This window comes from Hippocampus comes, unplaced genomic scaffold (genome assembly GCF_001891065.2).
Source record: "Hippocampus comes isolate QL1 unplaced genomic scaffold, H_comes_QL1_v1.1 scaffold94, whole genome shotgun sequence".
Lineage (NCBI taxonomy): Eukaryota > Metazoa > Chordata > Actinopteri > Syngnathiformes > Syngnathidae > Hippocampus > Hippocampus comes.
The window spans coordinates 3991216-4013798 of record NW_017806059.1 but is presented as its reverse complement, the minus strand read 5'-3'; the positions used below and the strand labels follow the sequence as shown (position 1 = coordinate 4013798).

General features: G+C 40.8%; 1 protein-coding gene across 1 annotated transcript in view; it reads left to right on the top strand.

Moving 5' to 3' along the window:
• LOC109529661 (eukaryotic translation initiation factor 3 subunit H) overlaps nt 1–22583 on the top strand; it is a 123925-nt gene that overhangs the window by 31333 nt on the left and 70009 nt on the right. The window contains exon 2 of the mRNA XM_019893041.1: nt 237–393. Within this exon, the coding sequence (XP_019748600.1) occupies nt 237–393 (157 nt within the window). The remainder of the gene's footprint in view (nt 1–236; nt 394–22583) is intronic.

The window sequence follows — 22583 nt, the reverse complement described above, 5'->3', positions numbered from 1 at the left end:
ACAGTGAAAAACCCCCTGTTGTGAAAAATTTCTTGCTGCAAACATGATTTCGTTGTAGAGGAGTTTCACTGTATGTATATATATATATATATATATATATTTTTTTTTTTTTTTAAGCAGGTATTGATCTGCTAAAAAGAAATGTGGAAGAGATGAGAGTCAGTTCGTAGAATGGAATTTAAATGTTTATTCACAGTATTGCAGTATTAATGATATTGCTTGTTCGGTTCACACAGGTGGTGCTAAAGATCATCAAGCACTACCAAGAAGAGGGCCAGGGCAGTGAGGTGGTTCAGGGTGTACTGCTGGGCCTGGTGGTTGATGACCGGCTGGAGATCACGAACTGTTTCCCCTTCCCGCAGCACACTGAGGATGATGCAGACTTTGATGAAGGTAAATGTTCTGACTAAAACAACACACTTAGGGAAACCTGGTTCGTAGTTAGAATGGCAACTGTTTCAGGCTGTCAGCATCAAATTGTGCAGTCATTTATGTCTATTAAAATGTCTTGCTCTCACCAGCTGATGGGGCACTTGAGTGATGCTAGCCACAAGCACGCAAGCCGCTGCTGAACGCTGGCAACAGGCGTCGTAAAATACAGTGTTGGCATAATTAAGTCCATTTTTTCTGTCTTAATTTGCGATTGAAAGTTATTTCAGGCCATGTTGACAATGGTGGCAACAATTTGTGACGGCAGTATAAAGGGGCATGCCCCAGACAATCCGAAAGACAAAACCAGTCAAGTAAGCCATTACACACGACACGCTGCCGGGAACAACTTAAAAATAAAAGCATAGCAACGCATTCATCTCACTCTATTATTTGGAATGTTATGATTAATTTGAAGTCGGCCTTCTCGTTGGCGGCGTGTTAATGTCATGCGTAGCATGAACAATAGTTGCTGCAGTGAGCTTGACTACTTTTTTCAGGCAGTGTACATGTAAATTAGCGGGAAGTCAAGTCGTGAAGAAAGTCCTCCGGATTTCCGGATTTTAAAATTTTCATGAAAATTCCTCCGGAAAATTGAGGCAAAACTGCCTAAAATTAATCCCGATATTAGTTGACAACATTGAACGAACACGCGTTTGAGTTTGTTGTTTTGCTTTCACGAGCGTAGCCATGTTGAGTCACTAACACTAGTAACAGTCACACCCCTCCCTTCGCATTCTCATGGCCTCGCCATATCTCGGAGATTTCGAAATTTTGGCGAGAACGGAAGCCACAAAGGGTGCACGTGTGCACACAAAAGGCAGATTAATCATTGAATATCGAGTATTTGAATAGCGTTTTGTGTAAACTAATTCATGCGTGATCGGCCAGGTACGGCTCCAGTACAATGTTCAAACAGGTAGACAGGCAAGCTGACATACGTGCAATAGACGCGAGGGTTAGGAACACGTTCAAGTGGTCATGGCTTGAGGAAAAGGACTTTAACGGAGATTTTTTTTGTCCGACTTCATTAGAAAGGTCGACAAACCTGGTAAGTCAGTTAAAAGCATATACATGCTCGCATTTGTATCTTTAGGAATTTTCAGGAAAGCCCGCTTTCTCCTCTGGTCAAGGCAGAAAAAATGCCTTGTATCTGAATTAGTCGCTCATTTCAGCCCTCGTGAAGTGAACAGCTTCTCGTCACAAGGCAAACACAGTGGGTGGTGGGCAGGGTCTAACAGGCATGTCTGGAGCTTTCTTTGGCATTCATCATGTCTGCATGCATATATACACAGACATTACCTTTTGAAACTTTTAAGATAGAACATTTAAATCTATTTTTGATAAATGGTCTTGACAAGGACGATCGGCTAGATCTAGTTTGTAATTCTTCTTTCGCTGCGTAACCATAATTGGCAACGTGCATAACGTATTGCTGACATCTGAAACCTAGTACTATCCCTCTTCGGATTAAGGTGAATGCTCCATAATTATGATCATGATGGCGCCCAAGTTGGCAGTTGTCTTCAGAAGCTCTGCCTTTTTTTTAATTTTATTTCTTTTTCTTTTTTTTTCTTTTTTTTTTTTCTTTTTTGGTTCCATGGTGTTTGTTGTATTTGGCTGGACGCGTTGGTGGCTATTTTCAGCATTTTGGACGTGATATTTGTTGAAGGAGAAAAATCTGTGCTTGATGGTTTCCCCCTCTCAGCAGTATGCGTGTACCAGCTTTGAGTTTGGGAGCGGGGGGAGGGGTGTCTGTACCGTGAGTGTCGCTGCTTGACGGCCATGGGGGGGGTTAGTGTTTTTTGCACCTGTAATGGGCAGTATGTTGGACAGTTTGTGTTGGTACGGCTGGATGGAGGACTGTAGGAGCTGCAGATGAAGAAAGAGGGCCATCAGCGCGGAGTGTACATGTGTATTTGGAAGTGAGAGTCACCGCTTAGAATTGAAGTGGATTTAAATAGGACAGGAGAATTGAACCATTCTCTCTGTATTTGTCATTGGACACTGCAACTGCTTGTTTACTTTCAAACTTAGCTTGTAGCAGATGTGTGTATGATGTCATGCATGCATGTGATCATTATATCACGATAACAGTATGCCAAGATACATTTTCAGTTACTCTATATTATTATACAACACAGTGTGACAGCTTAACTTGCCTAACTTCATGATTCCACACGATGGCAACAGAGGAAGGGTCTAACACAGAGGTGGGCAAACTATGGCCCGCGGGCCGGATCCGGCTCGTTTGTCTTTTTAATCTTGCCCACCGAAGGTTGGTACAGTACACAATTAAGGTTCGATGTAAATGATTGCATTAATTTCTTTTGGACTTGTAATGACAGGCATTTCAACGCCAGGTGGCGCAGTTACTTGAAGTTGCAGAGCACAGGGAGGGAGGGGGAGACGATACGGAAGCCCGCAGTAGCGCTAACTCAAGTAACTCCCGCTTGATACGACGGAATAAGTGTGTCCGCGCCGCTATTTTCTATCATTGGATCCAAAACGGCGACATGCAAGTGACTCTTTATTGCAGTGAGTTTTACTGAAATTGCGAACATTTTTACGTCCTGTAGATCATGGCATCCAAACAAATAGGAACAGTAATGGCCATGGAAGAGAAACTGAAGTGTATCTGATTAAACGAAGCGGGTTACAAACTACGAAACATTCAGGAGACGCTTGGAGTCTGAAAGACTATGAGACTTTGAAAAACGATGAAGCGATTCTTGCTCATTCCGATTCTGTCTGTTTCCATGCTCAGAGTGAATTGCTTGCAGCTCGACGGACAGTCGAGTAAATAAACGTTTCCTGGAATGGTTTGACTGTTATCGTGCTAAAAACTTTCCGCAAACTGGACCGCTAATAAGAGAGGAAGCGAGTTCCATAGCGCTATGGGCATCGAAGACTTTGAAGCGCCCCGTGGCTGGATTCAAAAGTTCGTTGCACGACATCAGCTGAGCAACGCTGTCTTGTGTGGTGATTGAGGGGAGGTCAAGTTCGAGACAGTGAGTGACTGGAAAGAAAGCCACCCGGTCTTTTACTCGTCTCATTTTGTAGCAAATAGTATTAACTTTGTTATATTTTGTCATATACCAGTATTGTAATGCACAGTTTTTGGGCAATATATTGTTCCACTTTGTTGCTTGTGTTGTCACACATGTATGTTGTTAACATACTTGGACGTTCATACAGGACATATACCATAGTTGTTTCACTGTTCTCATAAAAAAAAAAAAAAGTATGGTAATACTTTAATGCTTTTGTTCTGTTGGTGTTTGGTATGGACTGTCAACATATACAGTTTTTTATATGTACCGTATCTTGTGCTGCCCCGGCCCACCTGTCAAATTTAGAAATTAATGTGGCCCCCGAGCCAAAAAGTTTGCCCACCCCTGGTCTAACATAAGTGTGGGTGTTTGGGACCTGTATCAAATGAGAAATATATCCAGTAGTGCAGTGATATGAAATTATCAAACAGTACCACAGTAGCCCACATATTTTTGCACAAAATGATTGACAGAATTTTATTTAAAAAAAATAACTAAAAAGCTGAGCTCTACTGTAATGTAATTTTGAAAACATTTATTGTGTAGATCTCAAAAGTCAGCCCTCAGGTGTACATTTCACCAAGATCTGTGAGAAGAAACATATGTGTCAGAGCCCAAGACCTACAAAAAGGTCTTTTGGAGTCATTTGCTAAATATATCAGGATGTCTCCCAATTTTTTTAATAGAAATTTCTTTCAAATTTAGTCCAATTTTTGTCCTTTTATAGAGGTCATATTTTAACTCCTCCTAGAACTTTTATACAGTACAATTCATTGTTATTTATCTTGCCGTTTCACAACAGCTGCAAATGTAACAAAGTGCTTTACAGAAAATGTAACATCCATCTGTCCATCCATTTTCTAATTCACTTATCCTCACCCGGGTCGCAGACTTTCTGGTGCCTATCCCCGGCTGTCTTTGGGCAGTTGGCGGGGTACACCCTGAACTGGCTGCGAGCCAATCACAGAGCACACACAGACGAACAACCATCCGCGCTCACACTCACACCTCAAGGCAATTTGAGTGTTCCATTAACCATGTTTTTGGAATGTGGGAGGAAACCAGAGTGCCCGGAGAAAACCCACGCAGGCCAGGGGGAAAATGCAAACTCCCCACAGTAAGTTTGGAGCCGGAAGTGAACTCTTCACCTCTGCACTGCGAACAGAACATGCTAACCAGTTGCACACTGAGCTGCCCAAAAATTTAACATAACAATAACACAACTAGCTGATACCCTTTAAACTGTGGGTGTTTACTCTAAAGCAGCTATAGAGGAAAAGTAAAAGCAAAACTTTTTATTTCGTCAAATGCTGTGGCCGTGGCGACACACGGAATATCCTGAAAATAATGCTGATTTGCACGGCGGAAACATGTACGAAAACATGAAGTTTTGCACATACGTACATGAAGCCTGGCAAAAAAAGTTTTTTCGATGGTTATTATGCAATTGTTAAAAAGAAAAAATCTGATTCCAACTTTCAATAAATATTTTGGAAGGTATTTTTGAAGGTATTTATACTTTGACTCCTTAGTGCTGCTAAACAAAAAAAAAATCTGCAAATTTTGTTTGGGAGAACGTGAGTACATTTCCTGTCATGGTAAATTTTTTGTCACAGTCATGTTATTCACACCGTCAATTGCAAATTCAAATTGTAGATCAAAAGGTCAAGGTCCTAAAATATTCACCGACCTTCGAAATAATTGCAGATGGATACCTTGTAACACTTTGCTTCTCAACAACACCCGTTTTGTGAAGTTGACCCAGTAGTTCCTGAGAGAAACAGCTTTAAATGAAGGTGGCCACTCCCTCTCTTGTCAAATATGTTAAAATTTGGAGGGCTGTAGCAGTCAAACTTCTGTTTCGATTGACTTGAAATTTGAGGCTTAGTGCCATCGTTGTGAACAAATAAACCAAGTTTCATTAAATTGAAAATCTGCTTGGTTAAACCCACTGAGTGATTTGGCATGGAACGACCCGTTCAACTTTGATTCAACTTTGCAGCTTGTACCAGCATTCCTGACATGTTTATCAAAGCTGTTGCAACGTAAAATGAAGGCAGTCCTGTGGGCTTATGAACTTTTAAGTAGTGCTTCCAGCAAGATGCAGTTTTTTTCTGAAACCATAACATACTTGGTTAGATTTTCAAAGGTTGGAATGTTTTTTTTGTTTGTCATCTTGTGGTTTAATGGCTAAATAATAAGGTAATTCGTTGAAGAAAGAAACACAAATAAAGGCAATCAATTTTTCAAATACAAGCTGCACCAAAACGGTTGTGGCCGTATTAGGGATTAGCATGTAGCACCACATGTTTTCTGCCTCTGCAAACATTCTCTGCATGGTGAACTCGGTCAATAGGTCGTTTTGCCGACACAAAGTACCTTTAGTATTGACATTCTGTTTTCAGTGAATCTAACGACTGGAATATTGACATGATTGTCCGCCTATTCAAATGCAAGCGTTGGAGTGAGCCTTATTGTCTTGTGTAACCAAATAATGGCATTGATAAATTAGTCACTGCAGACAAAGACAAGTTGTGGGACCTTAGAATATCAACAACTCCCTTTTCCTGTGGACGAAGTATCGCGTCATTGACATGTTTTTTTCTCACCATTCAATCTAATGTAAGAGTGCGAGTGGCTTCAGTTCTCTAGAAATAAACAGGTAAGAGTTCTCAGGACATTACTTCAAGAAAGGCTGTGCACAAGACGGTGTTCAGTGAGTCGACACGGAGACAGTGACGTTCTACGGAACAAGGAAAAGCCCTGTTCTTGTTCCAGCGATACCATGGTTGTCAATGAATAATGATTGATGAATTGTTGATTGATCGATGAATTTTTCATTTTAAGATTAAGTAACAGTTCCAGAGTTTGCTATACAGTCAAATTTGATAATTTGGCATGCACCCATGAAGGATTAAGTATATCGCTGGCATCGGATTGAAACTTCCCTTCTCACAATTTATTTCTAAAATTATTCACCACTCTATGTTGAAAATGGCTTGCTCTGTTTGCCGATGCAATGTTCGTGGTTGAACACGCCGCCATTTTTGAGGTACAATGAAACTCCTCTAGAACGAAACCTGCATGGGCGAAAATACCCCCTTATGTGAAAAAATCTTCATGCATTAACACAATTCCCATTCTCCTGCCCCCCATACGACGAAAACCCCCCTGTTGCGTTATACGAAATCATTTTCTCTGCTCCAGCCTCGCGAAGACACTCACTACAACGAAGTCTTATCCAACAGCGACCTCTACTGCTTCATTCGAAAAAAGGCAACGGCAACCACCACACTGGTTTACATAGTGAACCATGTTTATTTCGGTCACAGCTGCGAGTTTCCTGTACTCAACATACTCATAGCTGCTCTGCCATTGGCTTACAGAGCATCATCCTGGCCTCCGATTGGCCAAGAGGGACCTCACTGTCCCTCTTGTGTGTAGATACTGAAGCTAGATCCGTAGCATCTGATTAGCTGCTCAGAGTAAATTGCTTATGGCTCGACGGACATTTACTTTACTTTTTATTTATTTTATTCAAATAAACGAACGTTTCCTCTGGAATACATGGGTCCGACTTTTACACGGTAATAAAAGAAAATGTGGGAGAATACGTTGGCAAGCGGCACTTTGAGTTATGGCCACACGTACTGGCTTTCAATTGATTTTGTTTATTTTCATGCACAACAATATTTAATGTAATTGTGACTTTACTCCTGCATTAGGGATAGGAACTGAATTCCAGTTAGCCGTCAGAATAGAAGTTGGTCATAAACTGAGAAGCCTCTGCAGTCACAACAAAGCATAAAATATCACGATGACCCCTCTGTCTGGACTCTACCATTTGCATTCCCTCAATTACTACTATTAATTTACAGCCAGTGCTGAACCTCCAAAGTCAAAACAAAAAACAGTTTTGACCCTGACTGACGGCTGAAAAGCTTTTACATATTTGTGTTTTTTTCTTTTAACCTAACTTACATTATTTGTACCGTTTTTGTACCCCCTTCAACTTGTGCCACAAGATGGAACCAAAGCCCTGTCTAAAGAGGGAAGGGTCTCAAGGAAGTATGAGTGATACTGTATGCTCATACTTATGCACTATAACAAAAATAAAGAGTACACGTTTGTGTGTGTGTGTGTGTGTGTGTGTGTGTGTGTGTGTGCTTACATCTGATATCAAATTTGCTACAGTGAAAACCCCCCTGTTGTGAAAAATTTCTTGCTGCAATCATGATTTCGTTGTAGAGGAGTTTCACTGTAGTGATTTTAGAGGTGCGAGGATTGCGCCTGCAATTCTAATAATGACAAGATGTATTTTGACCTTTTGCTTCACTCAGGATGAGCTGTTGATAGCCTGGGAGAGCTGCTTACATCTGCTATTTTGAAAAAAATTAATAATGGCTTGAGGTTCGCTCTTGCTTGAGAGAGGGGACTCCGGTTTTGAAATATCCAAGTTTTATGTTCTCTATCGAAGTGGCACGTTTCTCTTAGCTATTGTTAATACAGTACTGACCACATATTGGTTCAATCGATCCAGTGATGATGCACGTTAAATTGCAAACTAAACTGTTTTAATCCAGCTTTCTTTAAACCTCTACTTCGAACTTCTTAAGGAAGTATTTACAGTAAAGTGATTTGCTCATCATCAAATCCTGATGCATTCTTTAATCGTTGGCCAATCTGTGGTTTTCGCCACTCCTGCTACTTTAGCTGTGCCCCTGGAAATTGAGATTACTTTAAATTCACACCCTTCGTCTTTGTGTTGACAGATGCAATTATCGCCGTGGGCGCTGTTTGTTGCTGCACCATTTGACATTCAATTGTTGTCACATCATTTGTGAACATAGATTTACACGAATATCATGCAAAAACTGTTACTTGTTCTCATGGCTAATTCATTGGAACCAGTTAATCGCAATACATTAATTGGCTCTGTCTGGCCATGTGATGTGTGGCGTGACACATGATTTTTGATAGTTTTGCGGGTCCAATTCCAATTCCCTCTCGTCATCTTGCAAATAATTTCCGGCTAGTGATAGTGTTGGTCTTGAAAGCCATCTCCTTCAAGGGAATACTGCCAGTACAAAATTTAGGGAAAGAAATAGCTTGCAAAGTCAATTAAATCATCACACAAATAATGTGTTTGCACGTTTTCTTCAATTGCCTTCCTGATTTGTGAGAGGTCCGTTTGATCAGAATGCCACCCCTGATCGATATTTTATCGGCACCGTGAAAGGAACTAAAACTCATGATGGCGTGCCTGTGTGGCTTGGTACTTGAGAGCAAGTCACAAGTGTGCTATGCTGGTTTTCATCAACAGGTGCCAGTGTGGAGCCAGAGTTGCCACACAGATGAGTGTTGTGCCAAATATGAGGAAGAGCACGATAGTAATTGAGCTCTTGTGAAAAATAGGCCTTCAACATGAGTGGGAAAAACTTGATGAAACCCCAAAACATACGACCTTGCGTAGGCTGACCTCGTATCATTGACACATGTAAATATGGTGTGCATTTGAGGGATATAGGCACGCATTTAGAAACAAGAAATGGCTGCTTATCACATTTCCTGCTTCTCTTGGCCTTTAAAGATAAATAGCAAGCTAAGAAATACTTCCACAAAGCTTACAATATCATAAAAGCACCTGAGTCGTATTTTATGTTTAAATCAACAAGAATCTTGACTAATTCAGCCACTCGATTTTAACCTGCATGCATCAGCGACACTTGACTTTGAGGAATACATCCCTTTGTTAATCATCTGCTGTACAATAAAAATATTTCCCATGGTTGATTAATTAAAACAAAGTATGGCCTCCTGACCTGAATGTAATGTGACTTCTCCTGTCTTTGCTGGTCAAAAATTTTTTCAGTAACGGCGATGTGGCCTCAAGTGGAATACACAGTTCAGCTAATGGAGAAACCTGTTAAAACATGGTGTTATGTTTTCAGTCGTTGTTTCTCTTCAGAATTTACATGACATGCAGAAGAACATGGGGGACACATCAAAATTGTCAAAGTTGGAGAATAGCCTTTTCGTAAGTGACAAAATGTTATGGACATGGTGGGGCTTTGAGATACGAGTGACCCAACTTAGATTTTTCGAGATGCTAGTTGTCGTCTATCTTCCCTTTTTGCCATAATGGTCTCTCAACCCACTTAAGAATCTTCTTGTACCAATTCACAATCTCAATGGAATGAATATAGAAACATACCGATAGCAGAAATTGTCTGTGTCCAACTTAGTGGAGTCATTAACACTTTCTTTCAATAAATATTATGCTATTAAAAACAAGTTACAGAAAATCCAAGTGCAACAGTATTTCGCAGCTTAAGTTTGAAACAATAGGGCAGGGGTTGTCAGCTCAACAAGCATAGAGCCAAAAGGCACCCCGAACCATTGCAACACTCTACAACAAATGGATGCCCGTGCTAACTTAGCTTGGGCCACTGTCTTAGGGACACACACACATTCCAATATTTTAGTTGCATCATTGAGCTATACGGGAACGTCAAAATATTAGTGATGCACGTAAGTTGCAGTGCAGTTGGAAACAGGATAGCAGACTTCACGCAAGATGATAAATACCTATTCAACTATGATTGTCATTGTTCAATGAATACCACACTGATGGTGAATTAGGTCTTTGCGCGAATTGGTGACGATTCGGTTTGGGGTTTGAGTGGGTGTGGAAAAGCGGTTTGAATTTTCACACTCTAATCAGAATGAATCTTAGAATATTGCTGTGTTGTAAGACTTGAATGTGAAGCTCATTATGTGTGATATATGAACGTGGGGTGTGTGCATGCATGGTGTGGGGATGCTTTGCTTTTTGTGTGCTGATATGCTGGATTTTGCCAGATGACAGCAGCCAGGAATAGTCAGCCAGCTAATGAACATTAAATGAAATATTCAATGGGTCCAAGACTTGATGCAGTATTGAAACTTGAAAAGTGGGTGGCTTTGAACAAAAGGTGCTCTGTACGGAGTCATTTTACACATTTCGATGCGAAATACCATGAAATAAAAGATGGACTTCTGAACTTTTGTCGCACATTGATCTTTTCACCTGAAACCCAAATGTCTTCTGTACATAATACAAACTAATTCACCTTGCTGTTCCAATACTTGGGGAGGGCACTATATTTGGTGTTTTCGCCTGAAATGGCAAAGGAAGAATTTCATTTTTTAATCGCTTCTGCTCTCTTTCAGATAATCACAATTTCAAGGTAGTCTTATAGGAGTGACACAAAAAGCTTGACGTACGTTGTGATCCTTCAGTCAATCAGAAGTGTTGGGCATGTTACTTTAAAAAAGTAATCAGTCATAGTTACAAATTACTTCTTTTCAAAACTACGTTACTGCCTTGTAAGTAATTAACGAATAAGGACGTTTTTTCTCTTCTGTATTATATACAGTGTAAAATATGTTCAGAATAGCTCAATCAAGAATAAAATTGATATATTTTAGAAGATTTAGGATTTATTTGAACTCAACAGATTTCAAATTGCCACATGCAGAGAAATAAAAATGTTTCCAATTCAAATATTGAAAGCAAGTAATATTCACACACTGCATTTCAGTGCAAAACTATGGCACCCAAAATGTAATCTTAACTGTAAAAATAAAGTAAAATCTGGCCATTGGGTAGTGCGCTCTGTATTTGTACATTAATGCACAGTAAAGTGAGCCATTATACAAGTCTTAAACATTCAACATGAACAAACAGGTTTTACTATATTAATTTACTGGATAAGCCACTGTGCTCCTTGAGTGGTCCTTGTGTGAGTCTGCTAATCGATACCAGTACCGATTTCCATTTGAAGAATGGTATTGCAAACACAAGGCCTCTAATGACTGAAGTGTCAGACATGTCAAATTTTAAGTTTGGGAATCGATCTTAGCGGTATCGGATGTATCAAAAGCTCAAACAATGTCAATCCTCCACCACACTCCAGCAGGCATTAATGGCTGTCTTGTCATTGTCACAACACACCTGCTGCCATTGTTGTTGTTGTCTTGGTACTGTATGTATTTTGGCTTGGACGCACCAACTAACATTTTTTTTCTATTGCATATGTTGAAAGCAGTGACATCATTTAAAAAAAAAAAATTTTGCACGTTAACGAATACGTTTTATATTCAAATTGCATTTTTTTATTTTATTTTTAAGGATTGCGAAACATTGGTAAAAAAAAAATGCTTGAATGCTTCTGTTGATGCTCAACAAACACTACACAAGTATACTTAAAATATTACACCAACCTGTCAAGGGACTTTTGGTGAAAACCAGCCAATGACTAGACTCTGGCATGTTTAAAAGGAATTTTTATTTATATTCAGTGTCTTTGAAAATAAAATAAAGAAAAAATGTGATTGACATACATATATCTGTGTTCTGCTGTATTTTTATGTTAAATGTTCTGTAAAGCACTTTGTCACAGTTATAGCTCTTGTGAAAATGCTATATAAATAATGATGTATTGTGTTGTACTTTCCACGCAGCTTGTTCAATGGTACGATGCAAAAGCCCGTTGACGTTTACATGCATCGAGGGTTTACTGTTGCTACAAACTGGCACTGACATTCTACAATGCTGCGTGAAACGAGAAACGTGTGAGCGCTTGCGAGTTAACTAACACTGGCGCTCGAGCAATTATGAGCTGATTAAACTCACGCAGGTGCTTCTGAACTTAGTTTTTCTGCTCTCCGTGCCGAGGAAGTTGTTTATTTTTCAATGTCACCCTCACTCATAAAACAAAATTCACCATATCCAGAACCAACACAAAAACATCCGCAACACAAATCCAAGTAAAAAGCAACGTTTTGTTGAGCTTAATTTAGTAGATAATGCAATTTTCTTTACCATTAATTTATATCTCATGTACTCATTTGCATTTGCTGGCTCTCAGCCAATACGAGTTATTGTCACAGAGACCACTATGTATACTGAGATCTGTGGTTTATTAATTGAAATTAATCGAAAAAGCACAATGACACAAAAATCTATGACAGACCCAATTACAATGAAGTTTGGACATTGTGTTAAATACAAATGATGTGTCAGTCTTGTGAAACATATATTTAATTGAATACACTACAAAGGCGATATTTAATGTTCACCATTATTGTTTTTTTAAGCAATCTATCCTCAACTTACAATGTTATGGCTGCAACACATTCCAAAAAAAGCTGGCACGTTTACCACTGTGTTACACCTTTTCCTTTAACCTTTGGGAATTGAGGACATTAATTGTTAAAGCTTTCTAGGTGGAATTCTTTCCCATTATTGTTTGATGTACAGCTTCAGCTGTTCAACTGTCCAGGGTCTCCATTGTCTTATTTTATGCGTCATAATGCGCTATTTTCAATGGGGGCCACTCTTTTACTATGAAGCCACATGTAAAACGCGCAGACGTTGCTTGGATGACAGCATGTATTTCCCATACGTGTATGTAGCTTTCAGCATGAAGGGTGTCTTCACAGATGTGTAAGTTACTCATACCATGGGCACGAACACAGCCCCATACCATCACAGATGCTGGCTATCAAACTTTGCGTCCATAACAGTCCAGATGTGGGGTTTTTTTCCCCTCTTGTCCGGAGGACACGTCGTGCACAATTTTTAAAAAACAATTTGAAATGTGGACTCGTCAGACCACAGAACAGTTTTCCACTTTTCAACAGTCCAGATGAGCTTTGGCCCAGAGAAGCCGGCAGCATTTCAGGGTGTTGTTTATAAATGGCCTTTACTTAGCATAGTAAAGGTTTAAGTTGCACGTATGGAGGGAGCGCGTTGCCTTTCGACCTTGCCGCTTACATGCAGTGAGTTCTCCAGGTTCTGAGAAACCATTGATGATGAAATCCCTCAATTCCTTGCAGTTGTATGTTGAGGAACATTGTCCTTAATTAATTTCACGCGCAGTTGTTCACAAAAATGTGAACCTCGCCCCATCTTTGCTTGTGAATGAAGCAATTTAGGGAAGCTTCTTTTGTACCCAATCATGGCATCCACCTGTCCCCAGTTAGCCTGTTCACCTGCGGGATGTTCTTAATGCTTGATGGGCATTGCTCATCTTTCTCAGCCATTTGTGCCATCTGTGCCGGCTTATTTTGGAGCGTGTTGCCGCCCTAAAATTCTAAGTTTAATTATTTGCAAAAAACAATAAAGTTCAGTACTCTGAACACTAAATACATAGTCTTTGTAGTACAGTAATCCCTCGTTTATCGCGGGTGGTTTTGGTCCCCATTACCCGCGATAAACGAAAATCCGCGAAGTAGCGTCCAATTAACATAAACAGGTAAAAAAAAAATTTTTTTTTTACCTGTTTATGTTAATTGGACGCTACTTCGCGGATTTTCGTTTATCGCGGGTGGTTTTGGTCCCCATTACCCGCGATAAACGAACCGCGAAGTAGCGAGGAATCACTGTATATGCAATTGAAAATAGGTTGAACATCATTTGCAAATCATTGTATTCTGTTTTTATGTTTAACACACCTTCCCAACTTCATTGGAATTGGGTTTGTAATTTGCCACAATTCTGAATACTGCTTTTTACTCTAGGTTAGTCCCCCCACCCCCCGGCATGAATGTGTTGAGCAGGATTCTGGACACGTATGCATTCCACTTGATGAAACCATGACTGAGCCCCCCACAACAAACAATGACCTCCCAGCAGTGTTACTTCCTTTCTGTTGTGTGAATAGCAATTACAGTACATTGTGAACGGCTATTCTCATTTAAATCCTGAATACTGTTGAAATGCTATCCTCTTGGTACTTTGTAGAAATGCTGCACATCACGTTATCGCGAAGGAATTAGATTACTTGTTACTCTGTTAATTAGTTAACTTGTTACATTTTACAGCGTTAGTAATGTCATCATACTGAAACACTGTTATTCGTAACGCTCGTAATCAGACAAGAGCCTCAGCAAATAGACACCGATACATGGTCTAGTTATTCTTGGAGAGAAAACATGTCAACCTATGACAAAGTCTTTCTATTCAGCACAAGGCTCTTGATCAGAATGCAGGACAAGACACCATATAAATAACCTGACATCAGATTCTTTTTCGCTTATACTGTTTCACTTACATGGAGCGGCATGGCTCAGTGGTAGTGGTCATTTCCCAACCCAGAGGTTGGTGGTTTGATCCCCGGCCATTGCGACTACGTCAAAGTGTCCTTGAGCAAGATACTGAACCCCCAGTAGGTGAATTAGGTAACAGTACAAAGCGCTTCGAGTGTCCGAGGTAGAAAAGCGCTACAAAAATGACAGCCATATACTGGTTGAGACTGTACTAGTGATTAAAACGGCATTATGTTGACCATCTATCAAGAAACCCTATCACATCCAACCAATTGTGCATCCATTTACATCGTTGACTGAATGGGTACATTCATAAAATTAAATTCCTTTGTAGCTATGATTATGATTGCACAATATTTATCGGCCCAATATTGGGGTGGGTTGGTGTGTCATTTTTTTCGGTCTGATACAGTGGTGCCTCTACTTACGAACGTCTCTTCATCTGAAATTTTCAAGTTATGAACCGCCTCAACAGGAAAGTATTGCCTCTTGTTATGAAAGAAATTTCAAGATACGAAAGGTAAAAATACAGTAGGGGCTGTTACTCAGCTCTGAGTTCACTGAACGCAACATACTTGTAGCTGCTCTGCCATTTGGCTATTAACCAGCATTTTCCTGGCATCCCATTGGCTAAGAGGGACCTCTACCATGTGTCTCGATAGATAAATAGATAGATATGTGTCTATGCAGTGTCCTCGTCATTCGCCCCTCAGGCCATGAGGCGTTTCAATAGTTTCACATAAATGTGAATCATCCAGAAGGTGTTTACCAGTCCGGCAATCGCTCTCTATGCTGATGTTTGCCTTGGACATTTTCGAAGGATTGTCAAAAGCCGACAAAAGCAAACGTCCTTGTATCAGTTCTTTACAAAACGCCAGGCAAAAACCACTTCTGAGAGAGAACATGAACTGAAGAGGGCAAAAACCAATGAGGACGCAGTTCAAAGTTGAATGACCATCATTTTTATTCTTTACTCTTTGTTTTTTACATTGCGCACTCCTCTCATTTACTGTGCAACAATCTAATTGTGACATGTATTTGTTACATATTTTGAGGCATTTTTATGCTTTAGAAAACATGTCTGAATTTTTGGGCGGGAGCACTTTGAACGGATTAGGGCATTTATATGGAAAACGCGCCTCTACTTTCAAAATTTTCTTCAGAATTTTTTTCCAGAACCAATTAATTTTGTAAGTTGAGGTACCACAGTACTGCGAATTAGGCAGATATTTAAGCTGATATTGAAGCCGTACCAAACAGTACACAACGTACAACCAGCCGAAGTCTCCTCAACTGTAAAAACAATATTTATTATTGATGCTAACATTGAAACTTGGGGTTAAAAAAAAAAAAATGCTCACGGTCCCATTCACTTGAATGAGATCCGTAGCTGAGGCTCCCTTGGCGGTCACTGGCCCTGACAGCCGTGGCACCGCCTCGGAGTGGCCTGCTTATGGGGCTGTAGCACCAGAGACTGATGGCGACGGATTCTTTTTACCTGTACTTTTATCTTTGTTGGGGGATACAATAATTATGTGAACTTAATCTAAATTGGATGACAGTATACATAAATGAGTTCCACTGACTTTTCACTGCACTTTCTACATTGTAGACGAGATCGTGTGCAATCAGTGGGACCTTGTTGTTGGTCTCGCAGGCGCTGTAGGTGGCGAAAGGCAATGTAAACAAAAGCAGGGCAGACCACACTTTCAACATCCCGAACAAGAAAGCTGACCAGCTGAACCTTTGTGGATTGTTCTCGGGTCTGGTAGGCGGCGGAGGCAACGTAAAGAAAAGCGCGCCAGCCGACTATGGCTGAGTTTAATGCTAACGGTGGTGTGGGGTAGTTTAGAAAAGGAATGGACACTGCACCTATTCTACTTGTTGGAATACAAACGGCTTGTTTCAGTGCAGCTGGGATGACTAATATTTTTTTAGTTTTACTCCATTGAGTTCTGTGGGAGTCAGCACTCACAAGTGCACACATGGACGCACATACATCTCCAGTGCTCTTTTTCATTCATTATTTCATTGCTTTTATTGATATTTATTAATAAATGTTTATAAAGCACTAGTAGGGCTGTTAAAATGTGACCAACTGTATTCGTAGTTACTATGCGCATCGGAGCGTTTGAGATTGCTCATCGCCTCACTGTCTGAGTTCAGAAAGTAGCAAAAAATGCAACTGTTATGTTGTCACAGATCACGCTTTTATATCATCCTCCACCCAGGAGTACAAAAAAAAAAATTTTGTACAAAGAAACAATGATGGATTGGTATTGGCGATACGAAGCAAGAAATTATCGGTATTTTTGACATTTTTCATATCGTGCATCACTTTTAATACTTGATTCATCTTTCGATTATTGTTGATTAATCAGTGAATCGAATGTTTTTCCCCCATGTTCATCTCTTTCATCAAAAACATTATTTCAGTACAGAAAATGTGCAAACAAAGTATGATTCAGTTTCTAGTTTTCAGTAATGTAAGAAAATGGGCAAAAAAATGTCAATCATTCTTTTCCAATGTAAAAGCAGATGTTTATAAATGTCTGTTTACTTTAAGCACATTGATAATGGTTCCACTTTTCTGGATGGATGCAAAAGTCTAATGTATTTATAATTTAATGTTGAGAGGCTGAAATTTAAAGGATTTGGACAATTTTGAAATGAACAATGTCTCAAAACGGTGAATTGATTTGCAAAATCAACCGCACCTTTCATTTAAAGTGACATGTTAACTTCCGATCGGCATGTGACAACGCAGTTAAACTCATCAACACCACTCACTGTCTACTGGAATGACCTAAATTTAGCGCAAATGACATATTAGAGTATTAAAATTACCACAATTACCGAAGAAATGGTGGAGCGATCGAAATAACCAGGGCTCACTTACTGAGCCCTTTGCAGTTTCTCTACAGGTCCATGTGTACTTACAGTTGCATAGCCTAATCTTTGATACACACATCTTTATTAAAAGCAGTTAACAATCTCAGCTGTGAACAAAGTGCTGTGAATAAAGATTAAACATGAACAGAACAGACTAGAAGAGGAAAAAAATTGGGATACCTCTATTGTCAATGGATGCGACAACAGATTGAGGTTAATGAATACATAAAACACAAATAGTAAAATAATGACGACAAGCTGCCTGCTGGAAGTCTCAGTGTGTTCACGGCTGAAGAGTTTCTCGATCTCTCTCACAAGAGCTTAATGACAGGAGTGGCTGGCTGGACCTTAGCCAGGCAGCACAGAGCAGGGACTGAGTTTCAACCAATGCAGACTCGATTAGTTGTCATGGTCAAATTGGCTCTGCGAATATTAACTGTACATTTCAGTGATGGTTCTTGGTTACTTAAAATGTAAAAACATGTATACACAAACTCCTCCCACATTCCAAACACATGCATCTAACACGTAGGATAGGCTCTAGTACAGGGGTGCCCAATACGTCGATCGCAATCGACCGCTAGTTCGTGGACTGGTCCCGAGTCGATCGTGAAGGGTGTAGAGGGGAAAAAGAAAAAAACCTTTAACCTACGGTGGCGTGTGACCGGTCAGCATTCTGCAATTGCAGCTTGCGATCAGGGCTGTTGCGCTCTCTGTTTTACAGTTATTATTATTCTCATTCAGAGTTTGTTTCATGTCCAATTCACCAAGGGCACTGGCAAAGAATGGGAATCTGGGTGGCCGAAAGAAGATATTTTAAAATGGTACACATGAGCTACGATAGTAAACACACTGCAAAAGTGTGTCCCATGCCTCCGTGTTAGGTCTTGACGAAGGTAGGCAATGATTTCCTATTCACAAACTCTTGTGTCTACTTTATTTTCTGTTTTGTTCATCTTTGGGGCCGTTATGGCTGTTCCTCATTATGGCATGCCCGTGTACGTGCGTGTGGTTAGAAGTTAATGAGTTGACACGCAAAAACCGGATGATTTCTGTAAAAAGGAAATATCAAAAAACCTTGCAAATTAATGCACAAACAAACTGACCGGTGGCATCAGGAGTGGGGGCTGCAAGGTTATCCATCAGGTTTGCAGCTTTAATTGTCATCTGGGGCAGAAATCTTCACCGTAGGTTAATTGAAGTCAGAGAATTAAAATGCTTCTACCATGATCTCTTGCTTCCTCGCTGTAAATATCCTATTCACGATGCAACGAGGTGTGCGCGTGTGTGTGCGTGGGTGCGTGTGTGGGTGTGGTTTTTAAGTTGGTTCTCCCTTCTTCTGATGAGGTCTTTCTTGGAATTTGATCACTCTACTTATGGGAAATTGATCCCCTCCATTTATCCTTATTCTCCCCCAGTAAAGCCCAATTAGATCACTTAGTGGTCCCATAATCGAGATAGTATGGTCTGAACATTTTCACCGTCTCTCCCTTTCTTTCATTTTACTGCAGATCTAAGGCTGGCTTTTAGCACAGAGCTAGAGCTGTATCTGATTTGAAATCATCGTGCAGCATTATAAATCATGTGTGGATCCCCCAGGTGCTGTCTTCATCTCCATCAGTTCCACTGTTTTATTCATCTTCTCCATTGTCTCACCATGATTCTGCCCCACATAAAATTTTGTGTACGTGGAGGTGAGACACAACAAGAGAAAGTGACATGGCTGAGACAAAATGAAGAGGACCTTGGATGTGAATAGATGGAATCAAAGGAGATATGTAGTGGCATGATGGGGAGAAAGTTATGAGGTGGAAGTAAGAGCAACCGAGCAAAAGATTATGTCAAACAGAGGGAGAAATGTAAAAAGAGGCAGCAAACGTAAACAACTGTTAGCGAAATGCTTGACATCACTTTGTTCAAAGATGGAGAAAAGGCGGTGACTTACTTTTCTTGCAGCTTCTAGGAAATTCTGGTCCACCATCCGACGTCTCAGGAGGGGGGAGCAGTGCACCATTAACACTGTGTACAGTGGGGATGGGGCGCTGCTGACCTCGAATGATCTCGACTGGGGACATTGTTAGTTGGTGAGCAGAATACTTCGAAGACCTCCTCAACTCCACCAACACGCCTTCCTTCGAGGAAGCAGGGTCTGACGACTCTGAGGTTGGCTCTCCTATATCTGGGTCGAAGTCACCGGTGTGGTGAAAAAGCTCATCGGTGGCAAAGCTCTAGGAGTGGATGAGATCCGCCCGGAGTTCCTCAAGGCTCTGGATGTTGTGTCAACCAAGACAGTCCGTCTTGGTTGACACGCCTCTGCAACATCGCGTGGCCATCGAGGAGAGTGCCGAGTACTTCTGGATTGGCAGAGCGCGGTGGTGGTACCTCTTTTTAAAAAGGGGGACCGGAGGGTGTGTTCCGACTACAGAGGGATCACACTCCTCAGCCTCACTGGTAGGTCCTCGAGGGTACATGGGAACTCACCCCACCCAACCAGTCTACATGTGCTTTGTGGACTTGGAAAAGGCGTTCAACCGTGTCATTCAGGGTCTTCTGTGGGGGGTGCTTCGGGAGTGATGGGTACCGAACCGCCTGATGCAGGCTGTTCGGTCCCTATACCACCGATGTCAGAGTTTGGGTCGCATTGCTGGCAGTAAGTCGGAATCGTTTCCAGTGAGCGTTGGACCTTGAACGAACCAGTGATGAGAACGCAACATTTGCTGCTTTTGTGAACACTTGCAACTGTTTGCCCCACAGTAAGATATGGGCTTGAATGGGAAGATGGAATGGAATTGAATTTCCTGTTTTTCCATTTTCAAAAGAATTTGTTTGATGAATTTGTCAGGTATCCTGAACACAATGGAGCTTTGGCGTGTCTTATAAAACATCATGCAGTGTGTTTTGGGTTCGTGTTTGGCCTGATGATTGCATGTGCATGCACGTGCAGTCCTCCGGAGGGATTGCTTAACAAAGATTAATCGCACCCAGCCCACTGTGCCAGGTGGAACATGGACCAAGGTGGCTTCTTTCACACAAACGCATGGGCACTAACAAATAGGCACGCAGATCCCTTTATAGCCCTGCTGCTGAAAATTAGCCTTGTGCCTCTCGACACCTCAGCATAGACTGCAACTCGATACCACCATTTACTTCCCCACAACTCGCACATTTATCACTGTTCTCTCCTTCACACGGATAAATCTGTGGATGGACCAAATAAGTTGACAAAAGCACAACCTATGTGTTTTTCATATTAGCATTAACTGACTTACAACAAGAAAGTTTTTGTATTTTGAGAATGAAAGGATGTTGTCGACAGCCAATATCTGCTATAATCGATATATTAATTTGAATACCTGCACCCTCACATGTTCCTCAGTCATGGTAAAGCTTTGTCAATAAGTCTTACTATATACCACTTAGGAAGATAATTTAATTTGTTCGATATAATCAAATTAAAGATTTTTGACTTTCCAATCTCTGACCTTTTTGAGAAGAATTCAAATATTTTTTCCAAATGCATGTGTACATCTATTTCGACCAGTCAGAAAACTCAAGTTAAATACTTTGACTCCGATTGGGTGACTCAAATCTGTTATCCACTGTATCAAACTCTGTCATGGTAATTGAATTATTCCTCGGTGATTGTCAGTGCTGCGATTTTGCTGGTTTGTGCCGTTTGACCTGATGGATTGTACTGTTTCACTAAAATGGCTGGCAGATTCATTGCAGTTCTGTTAAGAGGTGTTCAGGCACTATTTGAATGGACGGATTTGTGAGTTGGTCGACCACAGGAAATGGTATTTATATTGTTGAGGTTCTTTCGAATGATTTCAGAAAACATTTTAGATTTTAATAACTGTTAAAATTACAAAGACATTGTCTGTTACAGGTCAAAGTGTGTGTGTGTGTGTGTGTGTGTGTGTGTGTGTGTGTGTGTCAATTCGAGTGCACACCTCTCGTAACACTGTGGCGCAGCTGAGTCCACGTGTATGTTTGTGCTCCATTGAGACAACCAAGGTTTGTTTACCGCAGTCCTGCCTTTAAACGCTGCTCTCGATATTCACATCCAGACGACGCCGTCTCTCATCACTTGACGAGGGGAGCTTTGGAGGAACACATTCGCACATTGACTTCCGTTTCTAGAGGTATATTTTTTGGGGTGTGGAAGCATACGATACATATTGTGCAACGCTCCAATACATGAGTTGATTTTGGTACAAACCCAGGATTAAAGTCCGTGCCAAAATGTTTTGTTGCCACTCACTGAATGGGGGTTTTTGGTTCCCACTCAGGATGACACCTGCCATGATCATCCAAACATCCGCATTCAAGTGGAGTGCTTACCAAAGTCGCTCAACAACATTGTGACAGATTTTGGAGTTCAGTGCACACATAAAGGGCACCACATTATTAGGCACACGGACGATTTTTGAGAAAATCTAAGTCTTTTCGGTGCGCCTTTATGGTGTGGAAAATACGGTAAATAAAAACAATATGATGATTTGCAAATCTTGTTCAATTTTGATTTAATTGAATGCACTACAAACACAAGATATTTGATGTTCGATCTGATAAACAGTTTTTAACAAATAATCATGAACTTTGAAATTTATGGCTGCAACACTTTCCAAAAAAAGCTGGGACAGGTGGCAAAAAAGCAGATGGGTGTCTAGATTGGATAATAATAATAATAATAATGCATTTTATTTAAAAGCGCCTTTCATGCCACCCAAGGACACTGTACAGACAATAAGAAAATACAATGTAAAAATTTGTGAGATATTATATAAAAAACAGGACATAAAATCATAAAAACATAGGGAATGGAAGACCTATGTGTTGTAGGCAATCCTGAACAGGTGTGTTTTTAGATGGGACTTGAAAGTGGAGAGAGATGTGCAGTTTTGGAGGTCCGGAGGTAGATTGTTCCAAAGCTTTGGAGCAGCGCGACTGAAGGCTCTAGCTCCCATAGCGCTCAGGCGGGCAGGGGGCACTGACAGGTGAAGGGAGGACGAGGATCTGAGGGAGCGAGTGGGGATATCCACCTGGAGAAGGTCGGACAGGTAAGGAGGGGCCAGGTTGTGGATGGCCATCTATGCATGTAGGGGTCGTTTG